General features: G+C 38.9%; 1 protein-coding gene across 3 annotated transcripts; it reads left to right on the forward strand.

Annotated features, from left to right (window-relative positions):
• Positions 1-352: 352 nt before the first annotated feature.
• On the forward strand, positions 353-21,452 carry MFSD14A (major facilitator superfamily domain containing 14A). Of its 3 annotated transcripts, XM_062580860.1 has the most exons (13): positions 353-438; positions 3,016-3,053; positions 11,168-11,263; positions 13,210-13,272; positions 13,884-14,011; positions 15,190-15,304; positions 16,119-16,337; positions 16,654-16,767; positions 17,254-17,325; positions 17,777-17,889; positions 18,739-18,836; positions 19,066-19,229; positions 20,767-21,452. In XM_062580860.1, the coding sequence occupies exons 1-13, from the start codon at positions 405-407 to the stop codon at positions 20,971-20,973; spliced, it is 1,461 nt and encodes a 486-aa protein (XP_062436844.1). In that variant the 5' UTR covers positions 353-404; the 3' UTR covers positions 20,974-21,452. The 3 variants fall into 3 exon arrangements, with proteins under 3 accessions (XP_062436844.1, XP_062436843.1, XP_062436845.1); XM_062580859.1 differs by lacking the exons at positions 353-438; positions 3,016-3,053 and adding an exon at positions 8,171-8,394; XM_062580861.1 differs by lacking the exons at positions 353-438; positions 3,016-3,053; positions 13,210-13,272 and adding an exon at positions 8,171-8,394.
• Positions 21,453-22,241: the final 789 nt, after the last annotated feature.

Consider the following 22,241-nt stretch of genomic DNA (forward strand, 5'->3'; position numbering starts at 1 on the left):
TAAAATATTTACATATAACCAGTTGAGCCAGAAGCACACACAAACAAATGGCAGAGCTAATGAACAAAGAAAGCTGTATTAATCGTTTATTTTCAAGAGGCCTTTTCTCAATGGTTAATAATGTAAAGTGACTTCTCATCCATGTGTTAGACTTGTAAAGGTATGAATTTGTAGAAAAAGATATCAACAGTCTCTTAACTGTAGAATGACAGGTGGCAAAAATATTTAATTCATTTTTTCCCTTCTCACTTCTTTCTTGTGCTAATGAAAATGTTGTGATGAGAGACGTTTTTAAAAGTTTATTGAACTACGTCATCCAGCTTTCCAGAACATCTTAGTGATGGATTGACAAGAGAGGATTTCATAGAAGTACTGTGAAATTTTTTTTAAATGAAGTATTGTAGATGCAGAAGGAAAAATTCTACTTACGTCAGCCAAGTAAGAATATTACTTCATTTTGTTGGTGCTAACATGAGTTATCAACTTTTTGTTTGTAATACTGGAGTTAAAAAAAAAAAAAAAAAAAAAAAAGAAAAGAAAGTTTTCAGCTATGCCAAGGGTTTGTTTTGTTAAGCTTTCTGAACTGTAAATCTACCCTAGCATGCCATAGTGCAGGAGCAGTGTTAATAGGTGGTCAAAATTCTCCCAAATTACATTAAATAGACATTCTACTTTTAATATTAAATCTTTTGCCTATATCACTCAATGTGGCAAAATCTATCACAAATTCAGTATAATCACTTCACAGAAATACGATGTGAGATAAAATGTATTCATGCAATAGTGGCTTATAGTGTTATCGCACAAAAAGCGTGGTGTGGGAAGGGAAGAATACATTATTCTCTAAAATGATTTGAGAAGTGTTGGTAGTGATATTATCTGAATTGGAGTTTGGATTGAATAGTAATACCTATTTCATGAGCCACTGTAGTGGAAATGTTTGGGTGATATTAATTGGTTACTTACCTGAGAAATTTCTTAAAAAAAAAAAAAAAAAAAAAAAAAAAAAAGAGAGAGAGAGAGAGAGAGAGAGAGAGAGAGCACGTGCGAGAGCAAGCGAGCAGATTGAGAACACTTTGAAACCAGTTGCATAGTAAGGAAGCAAATGGACTAAAAATCACCACACTGCTGGAGTACTGTTAAATATAACTCAGTTTTGATATGGACCAATATACTTGAGCGTCAGTTCAAAGGAAACAACAGAAATATGTTCTCTTTCTCTTTAAATAGAGTAAGCCATCTCATGGCTTTGGAAAACAAATATCTATTGTACTAAGGAACACTAAATCTGTCTTTAGAGTAGTGGCTCCTCCACTTTTTCAATTTACAATTTTATTAAATTATCCAGGAGAGGCCTTTAAACACTTTGTGTGCGTTGTTGCCATGGAGGACGTATGAATTTGCATTATTTTAGCTGCCTCTCCTTAGCCCTTTACAAATACGCTTAGGCCCTTCAGGTTGAAAAGCAATGCCCTAGAAAGAGGGAAGCCCTATATGCTTTGTGGGAAGAGAAGGGATTTGAGGAGAATTTCTTGATCTCATAAACCTTGTGACCTTTACAATCTGAGAGCCTATATACACTTGCTCATAGGGATACCTTCAGATCTGGGAGGAGTGAGGGGTGGGGAAGGCAGCTTCAATTCTACCACTGAGTCACTAACCAAAGACGTATAGCTAGTACAAAACACTTCAGAATGGAGAACAGTGTGCTTTGAGTTTGCTATTAAAGCAATTTGTAGGAGTCATAACTTTCCAGAAATAAACCTGGCTTTCTGAACTATTCTGAAAGAAAAGACAAGACCATGGATTTGTTAGTTTAGTTGTATATTTAGGAGGCTAACCTATACTTACCCTAATTTTATTTAAATATTTATAATGTTGTAGCAAGGTATTTATTTGCAATAACTTGAATTTTGTGGGGGGGGGGTTGTCTCTCTCTCTCTCGCTCTCGCTCTCGCTCTCGCTCTCGCTCTCGCTCTCGCTCTCTCTTTTTTTTTTTTTTCTTTTTTTTTTAAAGACTTGCATATTGAGAGTACTGATATTTATTGAATACTTGGGTATGTGGTAGTTTTACCTGAGAATCTCTGGGATACATGGTAAATGTTCAAATAACAGTACGCTGACAAACCTATGCTGAAAGCAAAATAAATCAGCAATTCAATGCTGAAAAGAATCTTGAGTATGATAAAGTAAGATGCATTTTTCCTTAAACGTTGTTTTTTGTACTATCTGCAGGTGCCCATAAATCTTTTTTTTCCCCCTCAAAGAATTCAGATAAATTTATAGTTCTGTTAAACTTCTTCGGTTTAGGCAAATTGACTCAGCTCCTCCTTTTTGTTTGCTTTAATAATGATGGGTAGATTAAAGTTCTAGTTCCTACTTCTACAAAGTAATGTCAATTTTTACTGTAACTTTTTGAAAACATTGCTTTATTTTTCCTCAAGAAATTGATATTATTTTGGTAGCATATGGTTGTGTTTCAGTTATCCCTACAGTCTTCTCATAGATTTTTAGGAATATGTAGTTGTTTTTTGTTGCTAACTTATTTTTATGTCTATAATTCAAAAGAATGTAATGAATTTTGTTAAATTATTTCAAAATTTATGAATTTCTTATGTTTTTTGCTGACTGTAACTTTCATCTTATAATGTATTTCCTTATCAGCCATTTATGTTCTGTTGTACTTAAGCAATCATCATTTTCAAATTTGAATTCATTATTAATTTCTATCCTGACAGTTTTTTATTTTAGATATCATGAATGAGGAAGATCATTACTCTTTTTCTTCTCTTCAATGCATATTTTTGTAAGAATGAGATTTAAAAAGTAACTTTTTTGTGTGTTTTTTAAAAAGGTAATGTTTATCTATAGCATGGTATTACACCATGTATATGGTAATGTGTCATTATATTACATTACCTATAGTGTTCAGTTGTTATAAGTAAGTCCAAGAAATGTTTCCTTGACTTTGATTTGATTGTCCTGTTCATTTTTAATGTTAATTTTTTTCTACAGGAAGTTATGCCAGAACTAAAGAGTTTCATTCTGTCCAGGTGAGCTCATTATATCTAGAGTGAAGATGTTTTGTATGAAAAAATGTAAGGGGAAATGCAACAAAATACATGGTATTAATTAGGTGATACCTTCTGCCCCAGTTACTGTGAATCCAAATTTTCTGCTCAGCTGAATTTTTACCTTTTTTTTAGTTATGTCTTACTCAGGTGAATTAATAACTCTTAGAAACAGAAAATCTGTCCTGAAGTGCAGTACAGTGCTCATTCTTGAATTTATGCTATGCATTTGCATGCAAGAGCGGAATTTGGCCATGAAGTTTTTAACTGTTTCCTTTCATCATTGTTCTGATGGTCATTAGCCATATTGATTTCATTAGCACTTTATAGCTGAGCAACTTTATAGCTGAGCTAAGCCTGTATCTATATGTGCTGCAATGAATAATGTTTTTTAAAGTTTTTCTTTATTGTCAATATATTTTAAATGATGTCTTAAATATATGAGCCCAAATATAAATTATATATTCATATGTTGTTGAAAATGTTTGGGGTACTCATAGGAGTTTTATATGGTTATGTTTCTGTGTGATTATACCATATACAATTCTAATATACTGTTGGTGTTTCCCAGCAATTTAGAAACGGGCTATTTTCAGTATAGCACTGCTGAACCATAGAATGCAGTTTACGTGATCTAATACAGTTGTCTTTTATCCGTAATGGGGGTAAAATACTGTATCTCTTTTTTTAATGTGCGGATATGGTCACTTAATATACAAACTGGCTATAATTAAGCACCAGCTTTATTGAGCATATGATATAAAACTGTTTGAGATACTTTTAAATTGAGATGGTTGCCTTTATGCATATTTTAGAAAAAAAATGAAACCTAGGTAAGCTGGAAACAATGCTTTATTTAACTTTTATTATTCCAGAACAGATTTTTTTGGTATAGTTCTATATAAACTTCAAAAAGGCTATGGTTAGATGTTTGCTAATGGTATGTTTTAACTTAAAACTTACTGAATTTCTCTAGAAAATTATTTTTGGCCAAGACAGGCTTCTTTTTGACCACTGTATCATGACTTACTGTGAATCACATTCCAGCAGTATTTCAGTGACTGTCTCTGTGCTCCCTTCTGGCTTGAAAAGCCTGATCTCCTTGTTCAGGACTAGGGTTTCTCTACTCTTTGTGGCAGGGAACATCTGATCTCATTTCCCACAGCGCAGGTGCAAGGCCAGAGAGTTGCCAAATTTGCTATTGCTGTCCTTGATCTTGAAGTGCATAGTTTGTTCTCTGCATTGTAACCAGGAGTGGGAATTACCTTGTGTGTTTAAGTAAACAGGCAGTAGTGTGAGAGGATAAACGGCTCTCTGTAAAGGGGCTTCGGAATAAAAATGTATGCTGTAACTTGTGCAAAGACTGCGTTGTCTAATGTCACACTGCCACTAGTGAGAGGATTCCTGGAAAGATGTTGTTTGTGGCATAAACACATGCAGTTCTGTTCCACTGCAGATAAACTGAGCAAATTTTCCTGAGGAAGTTTTTTGACACAGAGGTCTTCTTTTGGGCTGCTCACTTTTGGCTGTGTGATTTCTGTGTGATTACACCATATACAATTCTAATATACTGTTGATGTTTCCCAGCAATTTGGAAACGGGCTATTTTCCCGGGAATGGGAAAAATGCCCGGAAACGGGCACTTTTGGCTCACTTTGGGCTGCTCACTGACGCCTTTGCAGTGATCAGTATTGTCCTGGGCATGTGTTATGTTGCATATGGCAAATAGATGTTCAGCTAACACAGTTCACTGATACACAGTAGCGTTAATTTGTTGTGCCTTAGATTTACTGTAAACAGCATCTTTATGGTGGTAAAAGTGTATCAAATATTAGCTGTATTAACAAAATTATATTGTGACCTACAAGAGTTAAATCAGCAAGTAGAAGATTCATTATAAAGTAATTCTTTGTATTATATACAATAATAATCTTTGTGACCATACCTTGAAGTCTTTCAGGTAAATAACTTAAAGGCTGCTAAATTCTTTAAGTTTAGACATTTAGCCATGACCAAGAAAGATAGTTAAACTAATTTGATCACTGCTTTGATATCTGTGATGCTGGTTTTTGTTGGTTTGACATGCTGCTATATTTTCTTTTACCAAAATACAAGTATTGTTTCAAAGTTTTATTTAGAATCTAATAATTTAGATATTTTTAATTGGATTCAGATTCACACCAAGAGAAATTGTGGCTTCATGGGTATAGATGAGAATATTATTTCAATGTTGTTGCTGTAAGGGAAATACTCCTGATTTATATCTGAGAAGAAGGTTAGTGCACTTTAGACTTGCATTTTCCCTAGCTCTTTATGTGACTTTTGCAAGTCACTTTGCAAAGTCCCTGGGCATCAAAAATCTAATATGGAAAATTCCTTGTAAAAATTTTTTCAGGAGCTTTAGGGGGTAAACTACCAAAGTGTGATGTGCAATTGTAAAACACTGTAATCCTTAGTAGAGGAGTTTTGCCACAAGTTACCAGGGGCAGTTGGTGATTCAGTAGCTGCTTCTTCCTGTTTCAAATTATTTTGATAGCAGTGGAAAGTTAGTATACAATATACCCTCTGGAATACAGCTGAATTATTTGATCCATATTGTGATTTAAAAGCTGAGTTTTGTTTAGCTATAATTTATAAATTATAAATTCTGAGCAGAGTTCAGAAACACATGATTAGTGATGGTGAATAACATGTTCTTCTGTCCTTTCCAGAGAGATTTATAATAAAATTAGGTCATTTTGCCAGTTATGCACCAGTAATTTTCAGAACTCTTTATTTCCGTCAGTTGTTTTTGTCAAATCCACTCTGATCATGCTGATCACATGCAGTATGATTTAAACTGAAATTTTTGCACTGCTGGGTGGCAAGAATGAAATTACAGTCCAAATAACTGTTAAAGTTATTGTCTGTGCTTTAGAAGCAAGGTTTTCATTGGGTATATAACCAGTTATTCTGTTTTCATTCTGCTTCCAAAAAGATAATATCTTTTCTAGCTAACAGATGGTAGTATTCATTTACTTTGTATAGAAGGTTGAACAATATGGGTGTTTAGGGGTCACAGACAAAACTGCTTTGTTTCTCTTCAGGAAATAAAATGATTGCCAAGAATTTGTCTCATAGTTAAATGAAGGCAGAATGGATTATTTCAGGATTTATTTAGGTAAATGAAGTTTGAAATTTCAATCCGGATGGTTAAAATTCATGTCAGCAAAAGCAAGACATATTTCTGTGTTTATCTAGAGTTTTTTCTGAATTTAGGAATTTTTAGTTGAATCATTTGCTCAGCCTACATGAGCAAATTTGATATTTCTCTTAAGATGCATTTATCTTGGGACAGTGATGTCAGTATCGAGGTTTGGTTTGATATATAGATAAAAATGTACAGTCCTTTAATCAGTCTAGTTTGAGGTCTATTTACATTTAACTTTTTTAACCCAAATTCCTTACATGTCATATATATCCGTGTGTGACTTTCCTACCAAAATAAAATGACACACTCTCCAAGGAACAAGCTTGAAACTATACCAATATTTTAGGTCTTCCTTCCTTTTCAGGTATAGGGGTAAGAAATTCTGGATCATGGGATTTCCCAAAAACATTGCATACTTAGCATAACTTTATTAAGACTTATAACAAATGGCTGAGAATAGCCATGGCTACTTCATAAGGGCTGTGCTATCCTTGAGGCCCACTCTCGTCTTCTGCAGGCCTGTGACACCTTTTTCCCTTCGGGAAGCCCGGTAAATCCAGTTTGTATCCTCAGCCAGGGTCCGCCTGCCCCCGTCGGACCGTGAGCGCAGTCGAACCCCCCTGACCTGAAGGGGGTTTTGCCTTGTGAAATTCTGAGTTCCTTAGAGGCTGCGTCATAATGAGCCTGGTCTCAGGGCTCCTACCTTAACTTGAGCTCACATAAGATCAAGGGGAAGGATTTGCCTGCTCAGTTCTTATGAGCTGCCTATGGGGATACCTGCAAGCCCGTGTGAGGTAACGCGGCCTGGCCTGGGGGCGAAGCGGGAGGTAGCCCGGCTGCTGGCCGGCGAGAGAGAGAGAGGGCGGCGGAGTTACGCGCGAGGCAAACAGGTGTCCGAGCATAGCTGCTGCGAGTCTCCCGCCTTGAGAGAGCGATTAATCTCTGCAGCTGGTTCCTGCGTTCAGGGCTCACACCCCCACGTTAACCTAGCGCCCGGCGTGCCGCGGCGCAGCCTGAGTTGAGGCGCGCGCGCTTGGGCAGCCGCACTCGCGCGGGGAGAGGAAGTTACGTGCTTTGGCTCTAGAAATGTGCTCGGACACCTAACAGGGTTATCCTGTAAGGATTGCCTTTTTTGCTGATTTCTGTCAGGTCCTTTAGCTGCCATGAGGAAGGCTGGAAAGGGTGGAAATGACCCTTTGCTTTGGTTGGAAGGGGCAAACACACCGGCAGAGAGTTGCTGCTCGTGTAGGTACGTAAGAAACAGGGTAGCGAGAGGAAAGTGTCAGATAATGTATGGTTTCTGCCTCACCTAGGGGACACCGGGTTTGTAGCATACAAGTCACGTATGCCCCGCGGTACAAATGCAGGATCGGTGTGGTAAAAGCCAGTGGTAGTTCAGGAAAACGTAGAAAGGCAGGTACAGTCGGCTGCGATTTCCTTAACCGCTCAGGCGGGGTCAGGGCCGCTGGATGAGTTCATGCCGGGCCAGGCTGTCACCCTTGTAAGCCGCGTTACTCATGGCCAAACGCTCGTTTCTTTGTGTGTGCACCTGCGCCGAGGCTGTACCGCTGTTATCGCTGGTCGTGTGTGTGTGTGTATTTATTTATTTATTTATTTTTACATATATGTATATTTTAATCCTGAACATGTAATTCTCTGAAAGGGCACTAGGTGGCGAGGCCCGGGCGGCCGCGCAGCCCACCCGCCGTGGCGGCCCGCCCGGCCCGGGTGGGGGCGCTGCCGCTGCCGCCACCGCCGCCGCCTCGAGGCGGAAGCCGGCAGCGAGGGGCGTCGCCGCGCGCCCGCGGGCGGGCGGGGCGCGCTGCGCACGTGGCCAGCGCCCAGCCAATGGGGCGATCGCGTGATGGGCGGCGGCGGCGGCGGCTGCGCGCGGGGCCGCCTCGGCAAGATGGCGGCGGCTGCGTGAGTGGGGGTGGACGGAGGGAGGCGAAGGCCCGGCCCGGCCGCTGCGGGGGGTCCGGCGTCGCGGGCGCCCAACGCCGCCGTCGCTGCCCGCCCCCCCCCCCGGGGCTCTAGGATGGTAAAATGACCCAGGGGGGGAAGAAGAAGAAACGCGCCGTGAACCGCAGCATCATGTTGGCCAAGAAGATCATCATTAAGGACGGCGGGACGGTGAGGCGGGGGGCGGCGGGGCCCGGCCCGGCCCGGCCCGGCCCGGGGCGCTGGCGGCCGGGCGCGAGGCGGTCGCAACGGTGCGTCGGGCGCGCGAGGCCGGGGCGGGGCGGGGCGGGTGAGCGAGGCGGCCGCGCCGGGGGTGCGAGGCGGGTCGCGCGCCTGGCTCGGCCTCGCGGGCGCCTTAGGTGAGCGTCGGCCGGAGGAGAAGCCCCTGGGAAGCGGGCGGGTGCGAGGCGAGCCCGGCGGCGGGTGCGAGGCGAGCCCGGCGCCCCGCCTGTTCCGCCCGCCCTCGGCGGCCGCGGCCTGAGGGGGCGCAGGGCGGTGGGTGGGCGGCAGCTCGGCGCCGGGGGAGCCCCGGGGAGGGTCGCGGGGAGCCCAGCCGCAGTACGTTGTGCTTGGTTCCTGCCGCCGTGCTTCGCCTCGGAGGGGAAAGCAAGCTGTGAAGTGTTACGGCTATTGGCGCCGGACTTCATCTTTGCTTTTAATCGAGGAGTAGTGTGCTTTCGGCGTGGTTTTCGTTGCCGATAGTATTTTTTCCAGTGTATAATACTGTGTGGTTTTGATCTGCATTTTTTTAAATAGGGGATCATTATTTCAGAAGCGTCTTAAATAAAGAGACGTTTTGGCAGGTTAAAGCTCTGACAGTCTGTCAGATTCAGTTTGTCTTTTTGGAATAAAAGTGTGTGTGTAGGGGGGAAATACTGCTATAGCTGTTTATCACATTGGTAACATTGTCTGAGTTACTTAGTGGTAAGGAGCAAAATTAATTCCACTGATGGACGTTGATGATTTTCAGGGTGTATTTTTCTCTTTTTGTAAGGTAGAGATTCCATTTTACAAATATTAAACTTGGGTGTACTTTAGGATGAATGATAGAAGCAGATCAGCTGTTGTTATGCATGTAGCGTTGTGCTCTAGAATCTCTCACTGCAGGAATCATCAGTTAAGACAGAATTTACTTCCAAGTGCCCCTTTAAAGTTTAGCTTTTGTTTGCCAAGAAGGGAGAAAGGATGCCATGCTGCTGTACTTCCGTTTCTGCACTCAATGTCTCCCAGCAGTCTCAAAAACAGGGTGCAAACTTAACTGAAAACTGTACAGAACTCAGGTATTTTTACAATGTTGAAAAAAATGAACTAGGAACATTAGATAAAGCTATGAAGTTGTTAAGACTGTTAGATAATGAAAATATTAGCTGGGATGTTTTCTGCCTTCAAATAAGTGAATCTGTATTGAGAATTGACTTGTTTTAAAACAACTTTTTGAAGTTATAGAATCTGGTACAAGGGCGTATTTTTGTTCTGAAAGTTTATTCTTCCGGGTTGGAAATAATAAGAATTTTGAAAGAAAAGCCTTGAGTGAGGGGCAGAATTCTTGTAATAAAAAGACTTGAGTATTATCACCTTAAACATAGTACTGTGGACTACCTGAGGTTGGAAGGCGCCTCTGAAGGCCTCCAATGAGGCAGCCACTCAGATGGGGCCATGTCCAGGCAGGTTCTGAACATCTCCAAGATGGAGGCCCTCCAGCCTGTCTGGGCAGCCTGTTCCAGTGTTTGACAGCCCTCACAGTTTAACTGAATAAATAAATAAATAAATAAGCTTCCCCTTCCGAGTCCTTTATGTTTAAGTGGAATTTCCAGTATTTCAGTTTCTGCCTCATCCTGTCACTGAATGCTTCTGAGAAGAGATGACTCTGTTCCTCTTATCAGAGATTCATTTATGCACATCGGTAAGATCCCACCCGAGCTTTCTTGAGAGGAAGCTGAGAGCTTCAGCCTGCCTCTTGTTTGCTCAGTGTGAATGCTAGGTTTCATGAAGCAAGTGCCTCTCTGCTAGTAACTCATCTTCACACAAAGCCAGGAAAGTAGATGTTAAAGCAGTTTCAAGATTAAAGAATGTGTGTGAGGTTTCTGATGAGTTGTTCTTACTACTTTAATATGAAAATACTTTCCACAGTGTTTCCTCAATTTATAAATGATGAGCTGTGGCATGCTGTTTGGCAGGATAGTATTTGTGGAGTATATGACGTGAGCAGGCTGTTCCACCCTTGCTCCTGTTTTCTGTTCATCCCTTCTCTTCAAAAGCTGCTTTTGATTATAGTAAATCACCACATAATTGGAATTTTCTAATTTCAAATCTTCTGTGCAGATCTCTTGCTATGTTTGAAATACATTGCAGCTACTCAGTATTGGGGAAACTATTTTGGGAAACTATCAGTGCTGTTCCTATGATTTATTTCTGACTTATCTCAATTTCTCTTTCTTGATTTAGAACTACGAAAGTTTTGCACTTAGCCATGCTGCTGTTTACTAACAGAAACACTATAAAGTTGTTTGATACACCAAGTAATTAGACTTTGGAATAACTGAATGTGAACACAGCAGTATTTTGAAATGATGAAAACGTGATTTCTATACAGTATTGTCAGTTTTCCCCAAGAAAAAAAAATCCAATTCTCTGAGAAGAATCTGTTCCCACTTTCATCAGCATCCTTGTTTCCCAGAGTGGCAGTGTAGTTGGTTCGTTTTTTAGTTTGAAATGAGAAGACACTTTGTACCTTGCAGATCACTGGGCCACTTTAGGACATTTTGCAGCAAAGAGCTGAGAAAGGAATTTCCCTTTGAGCCGGTTAGCTGGAGTACCTCAGGGACCTGATGTTCAGAGTCCTGCTTCATTTCTTAACTCTCCTGTTTGTAATGCTGACATGCGACAGCTTGTCATATGTGTTAAAGTAATTGCTTTTTTTTTTTTTTCTTATGTCTTATTTTAGCCTCAAGGAATAGGTTCACCTAGTGTCTACCATGCTGTTATAGTGATATTTTTGGAATTTTTTGCTTGGGGACTCCTAACAGCACCTACTCTGGTGGTAAGTGGTATACTTAAGCTTTTTCTTGCTATGTGGGAGATCACTGCAAAGGCACTGAACATCTTATTTCTGAATTAAATGAAATTAATATATCACTGACCTGCTCTGTTCTGCAAGTAAAAAGTTTTATGTAGAGAATCAAACATTTAAAATAATTTACATTAAAGCTGTGTAATGATGTGACATAACTCTTTATGTGCAAATCTGTTAACACTGAAACTTACATATAAATGTTCTCTGACATGAAACTTGTAAGACTTGTAAAGTCTTTCCCTTCCAAAATGCTGCAGAAAGTTGGCATGTTAGAGATTTAAAGGTAGGGATACACTTGAAGTTTGGTAAAATTATGCCACTGGGATGTGGTGGTGTAGAGGTAGGAAGCTCTTTAACCTAGCTGTGCTTTAAATAGAAGCTTTAGAGCAAAGTCTTCCTGTATAATTACAGAGACTTTCACATCTACGTGTTTGTACCAAAGGTTTTCTAGTACAGTCTGTTTGAATTTGATCTTTGCATGTGACACCTACTTATAAACTGAAGCGGAAGAAAACTGTATCTGAAATGAGATCTTACTGCAATTCTGTAACCTGCTGGTAAGCGTGTGAGCATCTCTTGGATGTAAACTGTGACTCGGTCACTCTGTGTAATACAGCTCATGTAACACTAGCCAGACTGAGGACAGGTCCGTCTTCTAGCCTGTGCACCTAGGGCCTAGTCACTGCGTGGAGAGAGGCACTGTAGAATGATGATGTCTCTCCCCCACCAATGACAGAGGACAGAGTAGCCTGTGGGGAGTCTGATTTTCTAATAGTCTGAGCTAATTTTCTAGGTTCTAGGTAGTCTGTTTAGGTTTCAGCAGTGCTGAAATCTGGAGTTAAATTAAATGGATCCTTCTCAAAGCATTCAGAGAACTGAGGCCTTTATCCAACCAAGCAAAGGATCCATGTGAATAAAAGTTGCATCATGGATTATTTGTGGTGTGTTTCTAGTAATACCTGAAGTTGAGGAAAAAGAAGAGTAGCTGGAGTAGAAATTATCAGGACAAAGTTAAGACGAAAGAGGGCCGAAGCACTTAGATGAACCAGCTGATAGATAAACATCCTAGGAGGTTCCCCAGGCACCTCCTCCCCTTCTTCAGATTTCAGCACTGTGCGTGTATCAGGGCTGGCTCCTGCCCTGCATTAAGACATTTTACTGTCATTTCTTGAAATGTCCGTGCTGTCTGAGTTAGAGCAACAACTAGCATATTAGTGATGTGTGCTTTTTGAAAAGGACGTTTTGGTATCTTACCAATAAAGTAGTACATGTAGACTGTACTAGCTGTTGAAAGGGAGGCTGCAAGCTTTTATTTAAAACTATATATATTTGTTACTAACTCAACATTTTCTGTAATGTGACAGTCAAGAAATGTGCATTGTGTTTAATACATTCCACATGAGCTGAGTTTATCCAGAGACGTAGATCTAGATATTTGGTCAGATACCATATGACGAGAAAGAAAAACTCGAGTTTGTAAGTACAGTAAACATCTACAGAAAGTCTTTAGAGAGGAGCACTTTTTTGTTTTTCCCCCCTAGTATTCTTTATTTGTAAAGCAAGAGTGGGGAAACGGACCACATGCATATCCTCTCACCCCATGGGACAGTGAACCTGAACATCATGGTCACTGAGTAATGGTTTAGACTTTCTTTTTTTCTTTTTCCCTCTTTTTCTTCCCCCCTTTGTGTTTTGAGGGAATTAATCATTAATCTTAACTCTGGCTGTCTGAAAGGTTCCAAGTCTTTTTAACCACTCCTTCGGTCATCCATGGAGACATTTCCATGGAAACATGAAGCTACTTTCTGTGCCACTATTTGCCACCATCGATGTTGGATGCATCCTGAACAGCAATTACAGTTAATACTGTGTAAATGACAATGCAGTGTGTAATGTCTGTATTCCTTCTCTAGGTTTTGCATGAAACCTTCCCAAAACATACATTTCTAATGAATGGTCTAATTCAAGGAGTAAAGGTATGGTGACAAAAGTTAAAATAATTGCAAGTGCAGTTTAAAATGAATGATGGGGAGTATAGGTGGAAATGGAGACTGTCAGTTAACATTCAGGAGGCTTTCAGTACACCTTTGAAGTTGTATATGGGAATAAACTGTTGCCAAAAAACTAAAATGCATCATTTTACTTTCCCAAAGTTAGTTTGGCCTGTGCCTTGTGTTTGAGTTCACAAAAGAATAAAAACAGTCAGTTGACTAATCCCAGCTGACACAAATGGTGTTAAAATGTAAGCATTTTTCACATGGAGCTTGTTGCTCAAGTAGTGTATTTTCACTTACTTATGTGACTTCTAAAGATACAAAATTATAAAACACAGTTCCTAGAACTGCTAGGTCAACTAGATCATCTTTGTTTTGAGTTTTGAGTACTCTGGTGTAATAAAACTCAAATTTTAGGTAAACAAGCATGGGATAGAAGATCAAAAATGCCTGACTGTATTGCCTTTGATGTATTGTACTACATGATAATCAACTTCAGTAAAAATGAAACCAGTTCTGCTCTCAGTTTGTGGTACATTTGACTATTATGCTTCTTACCATGCAGTTCTGAACTGAAATGTTTTATTTTACAGGGTTTATTATCATTCCTCAGTGCCCCACTCATAGGTGCCCTGTCTGATGTGTGGGGACGAAAGTCCTTCTTGCTGCTAACAGTGTTTTTTACCTGTGCACCAATACCACTAATGAAGATCAGTCCATGGTTAGTAAATTCTTCCAAACTAGACTTTACTATTTCTTCTGTATTCTTACATATAATAATATTTTTCCATCTATATGTTATTTCTGTATATTCTTTTCTATAATATATATAAGAAACAGTGTACAGAATATACAATACCTAAGTATCTATATTATACATCTTGTTATTGTATAATGCTAATATGTTTGTTACATTGTTGCTGCAGTATTTTTTGTCCTCAGTGTAATGTTGGGGCTTTTGTATTACTCTGTGCAAATCTGGGGAACAGAGTCAAACTGAAGTAGCTGACCTAAGGCCAAATGCCTTGGATCAGAATTTAAGAGCTGCTGACACAGAGCTCTGGGCTGTAGTAGGCCCCCTTACTTCTTCAGTGCACGCGCAAAAACATACCGGAATACGGATGAGAGAATTGATACAGATCTTTATCGTGTATTTATCCCTACCTAATGCGCCAGAGTAACCCTTCGTTACGTAAAACGTTGCTGCAATCTTGTTACACTTCTGTTTCTCAAGTTTTGAAGTCTGACAGCTTTCACACTATATGCCAGTCTAATAAGCTCTTAATTGGCACATGCATTCCCAGGTGGTGCCAAGACAGAATTCTCTGTGTGTGTTCGACCACCCCTGCGCTGTGCCTGCGGGCGTATCTGAAATAAGAGAGACTGGCGCTAGCACTGAGGCGGGGCAGGGGCAGAGGCGCCGTCTGTTTCCTCTCTGGTCACATAGATTCTAGTTCTTCATCCCTTCTGGGAAAGTGCTTGCTTCCAAGTGTAAATGCTAGGGTCACGTGAAATCAGTGCTGTGTCTGGGCGTAAAGATAAGACTAATGTTGAGAGATCTCAAAGCTTGGATTGTCAAAAATGAAGTTTCTGATTTGCTTTGGGTCATAGGCATTCAGTCACAGTTAGTCTGTGAAGATGTAGATTTTTTACAATCACTTAATCACAGCAGCTTTTTGTAGATGTTACCAAAGTATGCTGTGTATCTTTGTGCTTAACCCAGAGGAGAAATCACACAGCTATTCAAGATATACTCACATTGGCTTTACCAAAGTTTATTTTACTATTTGTCAGGAAAAGTTGGACAAGATAATTTATCGTTGAACTGTTTTCGGATTGTAAATAGAGACTTTTTGTCTCTATTTAGCTGTTCTAATTTTTTTTATTACTTTTTCTTAGGTGGTACTTTGCTGTTATTTCTGTCTCTGGAGTTTTTGCAGTGACTTTTTCTGTGGTTTTTGCGTATGTAGCAGACATAACCCAAGAACATGAAAGAAGTATGGCCTATGGGTTGGTATGTATTTAGATTTTTGGCTGTTACTAACTCTTTACTACTAACTAAACAAATTTGTTAGTAGAGCTTTTCAAAATTGATTTCTTTGGTAAATAAGTGTTAGTTTGGAGTGGGATTCTTCTGTTTAATTTTCTGTGTCATCCAGGCCTGTATCTCTTGAATATTCTGTTTCTAGCCATGTTAAAATCTTCTCAGATGTTTTCTTTCTCACAGTTATCAGTCATTGGAGGGGCTTTAGTTCGTTCCTCCATTACTTCTCGTGTTAGTCCTACTCAGCCACTGTCATCTTTTCAAAAACGAAACTTTTATTTCTGGATAATTTTGGAGCTGCCATTGTGTATCTTGACTAATCCTGCTTATGTTTCCAAACACACTGCTGTGTTGTGCTTCAACTCAAAACAAATATAGCTGAATAACTTACAAGTTTATACAGCTTGTCTCCATTTCTCCCTTAGCTCCTCCTACCCTGCTCTATGTATTAAGGGTTTAAGCAGCTTTGTTACATTGAAGTTGCAGAGTCTGTGAATGGATGTAGGACTAACTAGTTCCTGTCTGCCTGTACACATTAGGTATTGAGGTAGTTTGAGAGGGTTTCTTTAAAGGTTTAAAGTTAGTATCTTCCATAACAAGTGCTGGTAGTTAATTGAAAACTACTTTCCAAAGTACATCTGAAACACATAGCTGCTCTTGCACGGTCACAGAAAAAAGTTACCTTTAATCTGAGAATTACTTGGCCTTTGAAAATCGAAAAACAATTGGAAAACAATACTTTTCACTTCTATCACTGTAAATCTTACTAACTGTTATGTTTTAGGTTTCAGCAACTTTTGCAGCGAGTTTGGTTACCAGCCCTGCTATTGGTGCCTACCTGGGTCGAGTCTATGGAGACAGTTTGGTTGTAGTCCTGGCTACAGCAATAGCCTTGTTGGACATTTGTTTTATCCTTGTTGCTGTGCCCGAATCGCTGCCAGAGAAGATGAGGCCAGCATCCTGGGGAGCACCTATTTCTTGGGAACAGGCTGACCCTTTTGCAGTAAGCTATTTTAATATGGCATATTTGGGCATTTGTTGAAATTGAGCTTTTGAGACAAAAAGACTGTTTACTATGCTTCAAGTTTCTTTAAAGGAGGGAGGGGCAAAAACCAGCTTATGCTTCTTACCAAGCATTAATGGTGATCTCACACTGCTGCTAATATTTTTGCCAACAGTCTCGATAAATGTGTGGGAAATGTTTTGGTAGTGCCACATATTAGCTTTATTAATTTACATGTTTCTCAGTCACTTACTAGGTGTGCTTTTCTGAACCTGGGGAGTAAATGTTTTGTAACGCTTTGTTTCTCTTGCCGTAGTCACTGAAGAAGGTTGGCCAGGATTCAATTGTGCTGCTAATCTGCATAACAGTCTTTCTTTCCTACCTCCCAGAGGCAGGTCAATATTCCAGCTTCTTTCTATACCTCAGACAGGTAATTTAACAGCTTGATTTGGATTTGAACAAATGTGAATATGTAGTTAAGACTTGGATATTGCTGAATTAATGTAGCAAGTACAGGTAACCAGTTTGATTTGAAAGTTTTCAGTAGTTGTTTTTAATCCTCTTGCTCTTCTGTTTTCTTTTCCTTTTAGAGACAGAAGAACCAAAGAGTGAGGCAAATGCATTATAAAATACTTTCTAATCTGTTGTATTCATTTGCATTCATCTTGGGTTGGGAGGTTCCCCATGTTACAATGCTTTATTCTTGAGGGAATTCTTTTAACTTCCTTTCCATTTATGTTCCTTTATTTTCCCTTTTTAGTGAAAGAGTCTTACAAGTTCAGGGGTATTTGGATAGTACCGGTTCAGTCACTTTCTGTGTTGTTTTTCCCCCTGGTGCCTGTGACACCACAATTTATAACCTTACTGGTAACAGCCAACATTTTTGTTGTTGTTGTTGTTGTTGTTATTATTACAGATAATGGGATTCTCATCTGAAAGTGTTGCAGCCTTTATAGCAGTCCTCGGGATTCTTTCCATTATTGCACAGGTGAAGTACTGCTATGCATTTCATTGAGTCGGTAACTTCAAAAGAGAACTAAGCACTAGGGAGAACCTCCATAACACTGAAATTCCAGAAATGCACCCCACACTCTCCGTAGCTGTTTTTCTAAGCGTGTAAGAGTTGATTAGCACTCTTCCTTTAACTAATTCAGATGAAAAATAGCCTGTGAAAGTTATTCTGAGTTTTGATTTTTATTAGTATACAAAGTGTATTGTGTTGCAAAACCTAAATCCTTTTTGTACATCAAGGAAGGAGTGGTGATTTGTTCGTATAATGTGTTAAACGATACTAATTTTTTGGTAGAACCTCCTGCCTATTTTATAGATTCTGGAGAACTTTGGTTTCCTTTTTTTAATTCACTGATTTTTTTGCATGTACTTAACAGTCACAATAATAATAATTTGGGGGTTTTGTACTTCTTCCCTGTCTTTGACAGACAATAGTTTTGAGTTTACTTATGCGATCCATTGGAAATAAAAACACCATCCTACTGGGTCTGGGATTTCAAATACTGCAACTTGCGTGGTATGGCTTTGGCTCAGAACCTTGGTACGTATTCACTATTTGAATATGATCTTCCTGTGTTTTCTTTGCTCAAGGGAGACATCTAGAGGAGAAAAACTTACATAAAAATGATTAGCTTAACTGAAAAGATTTTTTTTTTTTGGGTTTTTGTTCCTCAGTACTACTGTTTCCAAGAGGGAGATCTGTCCTACCTAAAGAATCTTAAATCTGTACTGTCTTTGAATAGATGCATTGAGTTAATTGGCTGTATGCAAGGACTCACTGTCAGGACAACCATCCAGGTGTTTTTAAGAGGCATACCCTGTGCTGCGGCAGAAGAAGTACAGATTTATTTGAAAAGAAACTCTGGATTTAAAATGTGGCAGTATCTGTTTCCAAAGAACTGTTTTGTCCTTGTCATTTCCTAATCAGATTTTCTTGATTAATTGGCTGTCTTATGTGGTCAAAGTATCTTTTAAATTCGGTTCTGTCTATTGTAATCCTTTCTCCCTCTTGTGGAGGACCAGCCACAGATGAAAAATTACATGTCCCAAAGTGGATGCCTTTGGCATGACTTTTAATGCTGCAGAATTTATATCAAATATACCTCTTAATCAGAGTACCATTTACTGCAGAAAAGATAAAAAGAAAGATCAAGACTTTCTGAGTAAAGGTTAAGTTTTGGTAGGACTAGTAGACTTACTATTTTGCAGGATTTAAAATTAAAAAAAAAAAAAAAAAAAAAACACGAGTGCTAACTAACCTAATTAGCTTTTGCAGTGTTCTGACCTGTAAAAGAAGTAATCCATTCTGATTTTTGTGCTAATGCTATAACTTCTGAGCTTTAAATGCAGAATGCTTTCCATGCAAAGCAGCTGAGTCTCTCTTTTGCAGGATGATGTGGGCAGCTGGAGCTGTTGCAGCCATGTCCAGTATTACTTTCCCAGCTGTAAGCGCACTAGTTTCCCGAACTGCTGATGCTGACCAACAGGGTAGGTTTGTGTCCTAATCTTTTGAATTCTACTTGAGTAGGGATCACAAAATATTACAACTTAAATGTAACAGTTTAACCCCTTATTTTAACCAATGATACAACCCCCTTTAGAGAAACTTACCTCTTTTCATCAGTGTGAAGGGGAAGTGAATGAAGTCTTACTGATTGTTCATAATCATATATATGTATAAATATAGGTAGATAACAGTATATTTTACTTCTTCTAGGGGTTGTTCAAGGTATGATAACAGGAATTCGAGGACTCTGTAATGGCTTGGGACCAGCACTTTATGGTTTTATATTCTATATATTTCATGTTGAACTGAGTGAACTCCCAATGCCTGAAACACCATCAGGAGGTGGTGTGGCCACGCAGTACCACTTACAGCAGGTATTTATTTTTACTTACTTATTAATTGGCAAAAAAAGAAACAGGAAAAAATTGTTCCTGCCTGTTCTTAAGCATAAGACTGTATTTTGAGTTTTATCATGTTTGCTATAAGTGAAGCATATAAAAAGGGCTTCTTGATTCACTCTTCTTAGAGGTGTGCAGATCTGTTTGCTGTTAACTAGATAATAGGATGTAGTTTGTCATTCAAGAGTTGTAGCTGATAATAATCAGACAACTACTGAGCCCTGTAAAAAGAACAGATTGAGGCACTTGCCTGCCTGAGGAAAGGACAGACTAGTAATGACAGAATCCCACCACTGTTCTTTTGCCTCACTGAACAGTTCTCTCTCATTGTTTTTTGATTTGTTTGTTGCTTTAGTCTTTTGAGCAAGCTTTTATTTTTTAGTTCCTAATATTTATTAGTGGAAGAAATTAAGCAGGAAAAAAATTACTTCAATGCATTTTAATTATTTTAAAGTAACACATACCTGAAGTTGACTATAAACTCTTCGTGTTCCTGATACAGAATTCTTGCATCAATGTATTTGGTTGGAATCACTGTTACTGGCTAACTTAGCAGTATGCATACCCATTTTTCTGTCTCACTATCCCTTTCATGGAAGATATCTATTGTAAAAAATACCCACTACATCTGTTCCTGTGAAACAGGTCTGCAAGTCACTTCACATTCAAACTCTAACAAAGTTAATTTTCTAGACTAACATAATAAATGCTTAATTAAAAATCTAGAATGATACATTCTTCCTACCAGGAAGAGCGTGATCTAGATTACAGCTTAAGACATAAGTAATCATGTCTATCTCAGAATATATCCTGCTATAGAGAGCATAGGCAAAGGGACTGCTCTAATATTTTAGTGCTATCTAGGTGCATCTGACTGGTTGATTTAAGAGCAAGAATCTGTTTTCTCACCCTCCTTGTAGAATTCAGTTTGGTACAGTTTCTTAATGTGTTTTTTTTTAAACGAGCTCACTTTCAATAGCAGTGGAACTGAACAAGATTGGAAATACTGATCTGCTCCACTGCAATAGACGGCAGCTGGAGTAGTTGCATACAGTTGTGTTGTGTGCACGCACTACCATCCCTCCTGCTGGAACTAAGGCAGTAAATGGTACTTGGAGGGGAAGAAAATCTTTCAAGTTTTTACAGTTAGTGGAGAGAATGTGCTACACTGGAATCTCTCCCAAGTATCTCACAAGGAACACGGTATGCTGTAGCACAGATTTGAAATGCACAAAAGTATCTGAAGTCAAACAACTGCTGAAGCTGTGTTGCTTCGTAAAACTTGTGCCAGAAAAGAGAGCTAACAAGCATTCGTAAGTACCAGCTGCTGCCTTTCCTCAATCTAAAGATATACACATAGTCTTTCCAGATTTCTTCCTCTAAAAGACTGCACGCAGAGATGATGAGTCAAGAGCAGCAGAAAAAATTCTTTCTGCTTTTGTGTAATTAACTTACTTACTATGTTAACACATGTCTATGGCTCCATAGTAATTCCTGTTGTTGTTGTTTTCAGAATTCTATAATTCCTGGACCCCCATTCCTCTTTGGAGCATGCTCTGTGCTGTTGGCTCTGCTTGTTGCCTTGTTTATTCCCGAACACACCAACCTAACTGTACGGTCCAGCAACTGGAAAAAACACTGTGGCAGTCATGGCCATCCCCACAGTCCACAAGCTCCTGGTGAAGCTAAAGAACCATTACTGCAAGACACAAATGTATGACAAATAATCCAGGAAGACTTTTTAGAATTTTTCATCAGCAGTTTGGGATACACATTCCATTTCCATCAAAAATGTAATTTCTTAAGGTAATCTTAAGAAAAATCTTTCTGCATGAAATCTGTAGGGATTACAAGAAAACCAGAAGTTTCTCTAGAGATGTTGCCATTAAATTAACAATTTGCTTTAAAAAAGAAAAAAAAATAAGCATTTGTCTCTTGCCATGAAACTGTTACTATTAAACTTTACATCCTAGTTCAGAGACTTTAAAAAAATATATATATATACACATATAGTCAACATGTGAGCATGTGTCCTGTTTCCTTAAGGTGGTGAGCTTTAATTCCTATCCCATGCTAAGTCTCAATGAGACATACTAGCATCCATGTGGACCCATTCATTTTAATGTTGTAAAATCTTGGGTCAGATGATTCAAAGCCTTAATGTAAATGTACTCAAGTAGGGAAAAGGTGAATTGGTATCATTTATTCTAAAAGTCATAAAACAGATTTTTTTTAAATGTTTGTACTAATATAAAAATCACGTGAACATGCTTGCTGAACAGTAAAAGTTCTTTTTATGTAAGTAAGTGCATTACTATTTTTGAATAAACAGTAGTGTCAAACATTTATTTAAATATTAAGTGGGTGTTTTGAGCCTACAGCATTTTAATACTGGCTCTAAAACTCTGCTTTCATAACTACCGTTTATTATACCACTATTTCTGATGTTTGCATAATCATAAAGGACCTCAAAACTTGAACACACAAGCTGAAATATAAGCTGAGTAGCCTTGAGAATATGTCAGTGTGCTATATAGTGGCCTTTGAGGACTGTCACAATAACCCCTTTACTTCACAGAGCTAATGTTTTAGTCCTAAATTTTCAGGACCCTTAGTACAGAAGAGCTTTATACAATTACTGATGTGAATTTCTCTAAAAGTGTATATTTTTGTGTCCAGTTGTATTATTTAAATGTCTTTGTATAAACTTGTGTATAAAATATTGTATAGGTTTAAAATGTTTTCATCTTGTGGTTATTGCCTAATGCTTTTTTACCTTTGAACATTCACCATGGTTGACCAAGAGCAGGAAAAAAAAATGTAAATATACTGTTAATAAAGTTGAATATTTTAATGAATTTTTAAATAATTGTTAATGGCTCTTGAAACTTTAATCAAAATCATCTGGTATGTATTAGACTGCAGCTTTTTACATACACTTCAGCAGATAGAACAATGAACTTTTATATTATTTTATCTGTTTGTTAG

The sequence above is a fragment of the Rhea pennata genome, chromosome 8 (assembly GCF_028389875.1).
Source record: "Rhea pennata isolate bPtePen1 chromosome 8, bPtePen1.pri, whole genome shotgun sequence".
NCBI classification, from domain to species: domain Eukaryota; kingdom Metazoa; phylum Chordata; class Aves; order Rheiformes; family Rheidae; genus Rhea; species Rhea pennata.

Coding starts and splice junctions, on each gene's coding strand:
- MFSD14A (XM_062580859.1), top strand. CDS start 8,308: ATGACCCAGGGGGGGAAGAAGAAGAAACGCGCCGTGAACCGCAGCATC. Junction 16,768..17,253: donor TCTTTCTATACCTCAGACAG/GTAATTTAACAG, acceptor TTATTATTACAG/ATAATGGGATTCTCATCTGA. Junction 17,890..18,738: donor GGCTTTGGCTCAGAACCTTG/GTACGTATTCAC, acceptor TCTCTTTTGCAG/GATGATGTGGGCAGCTGGAG.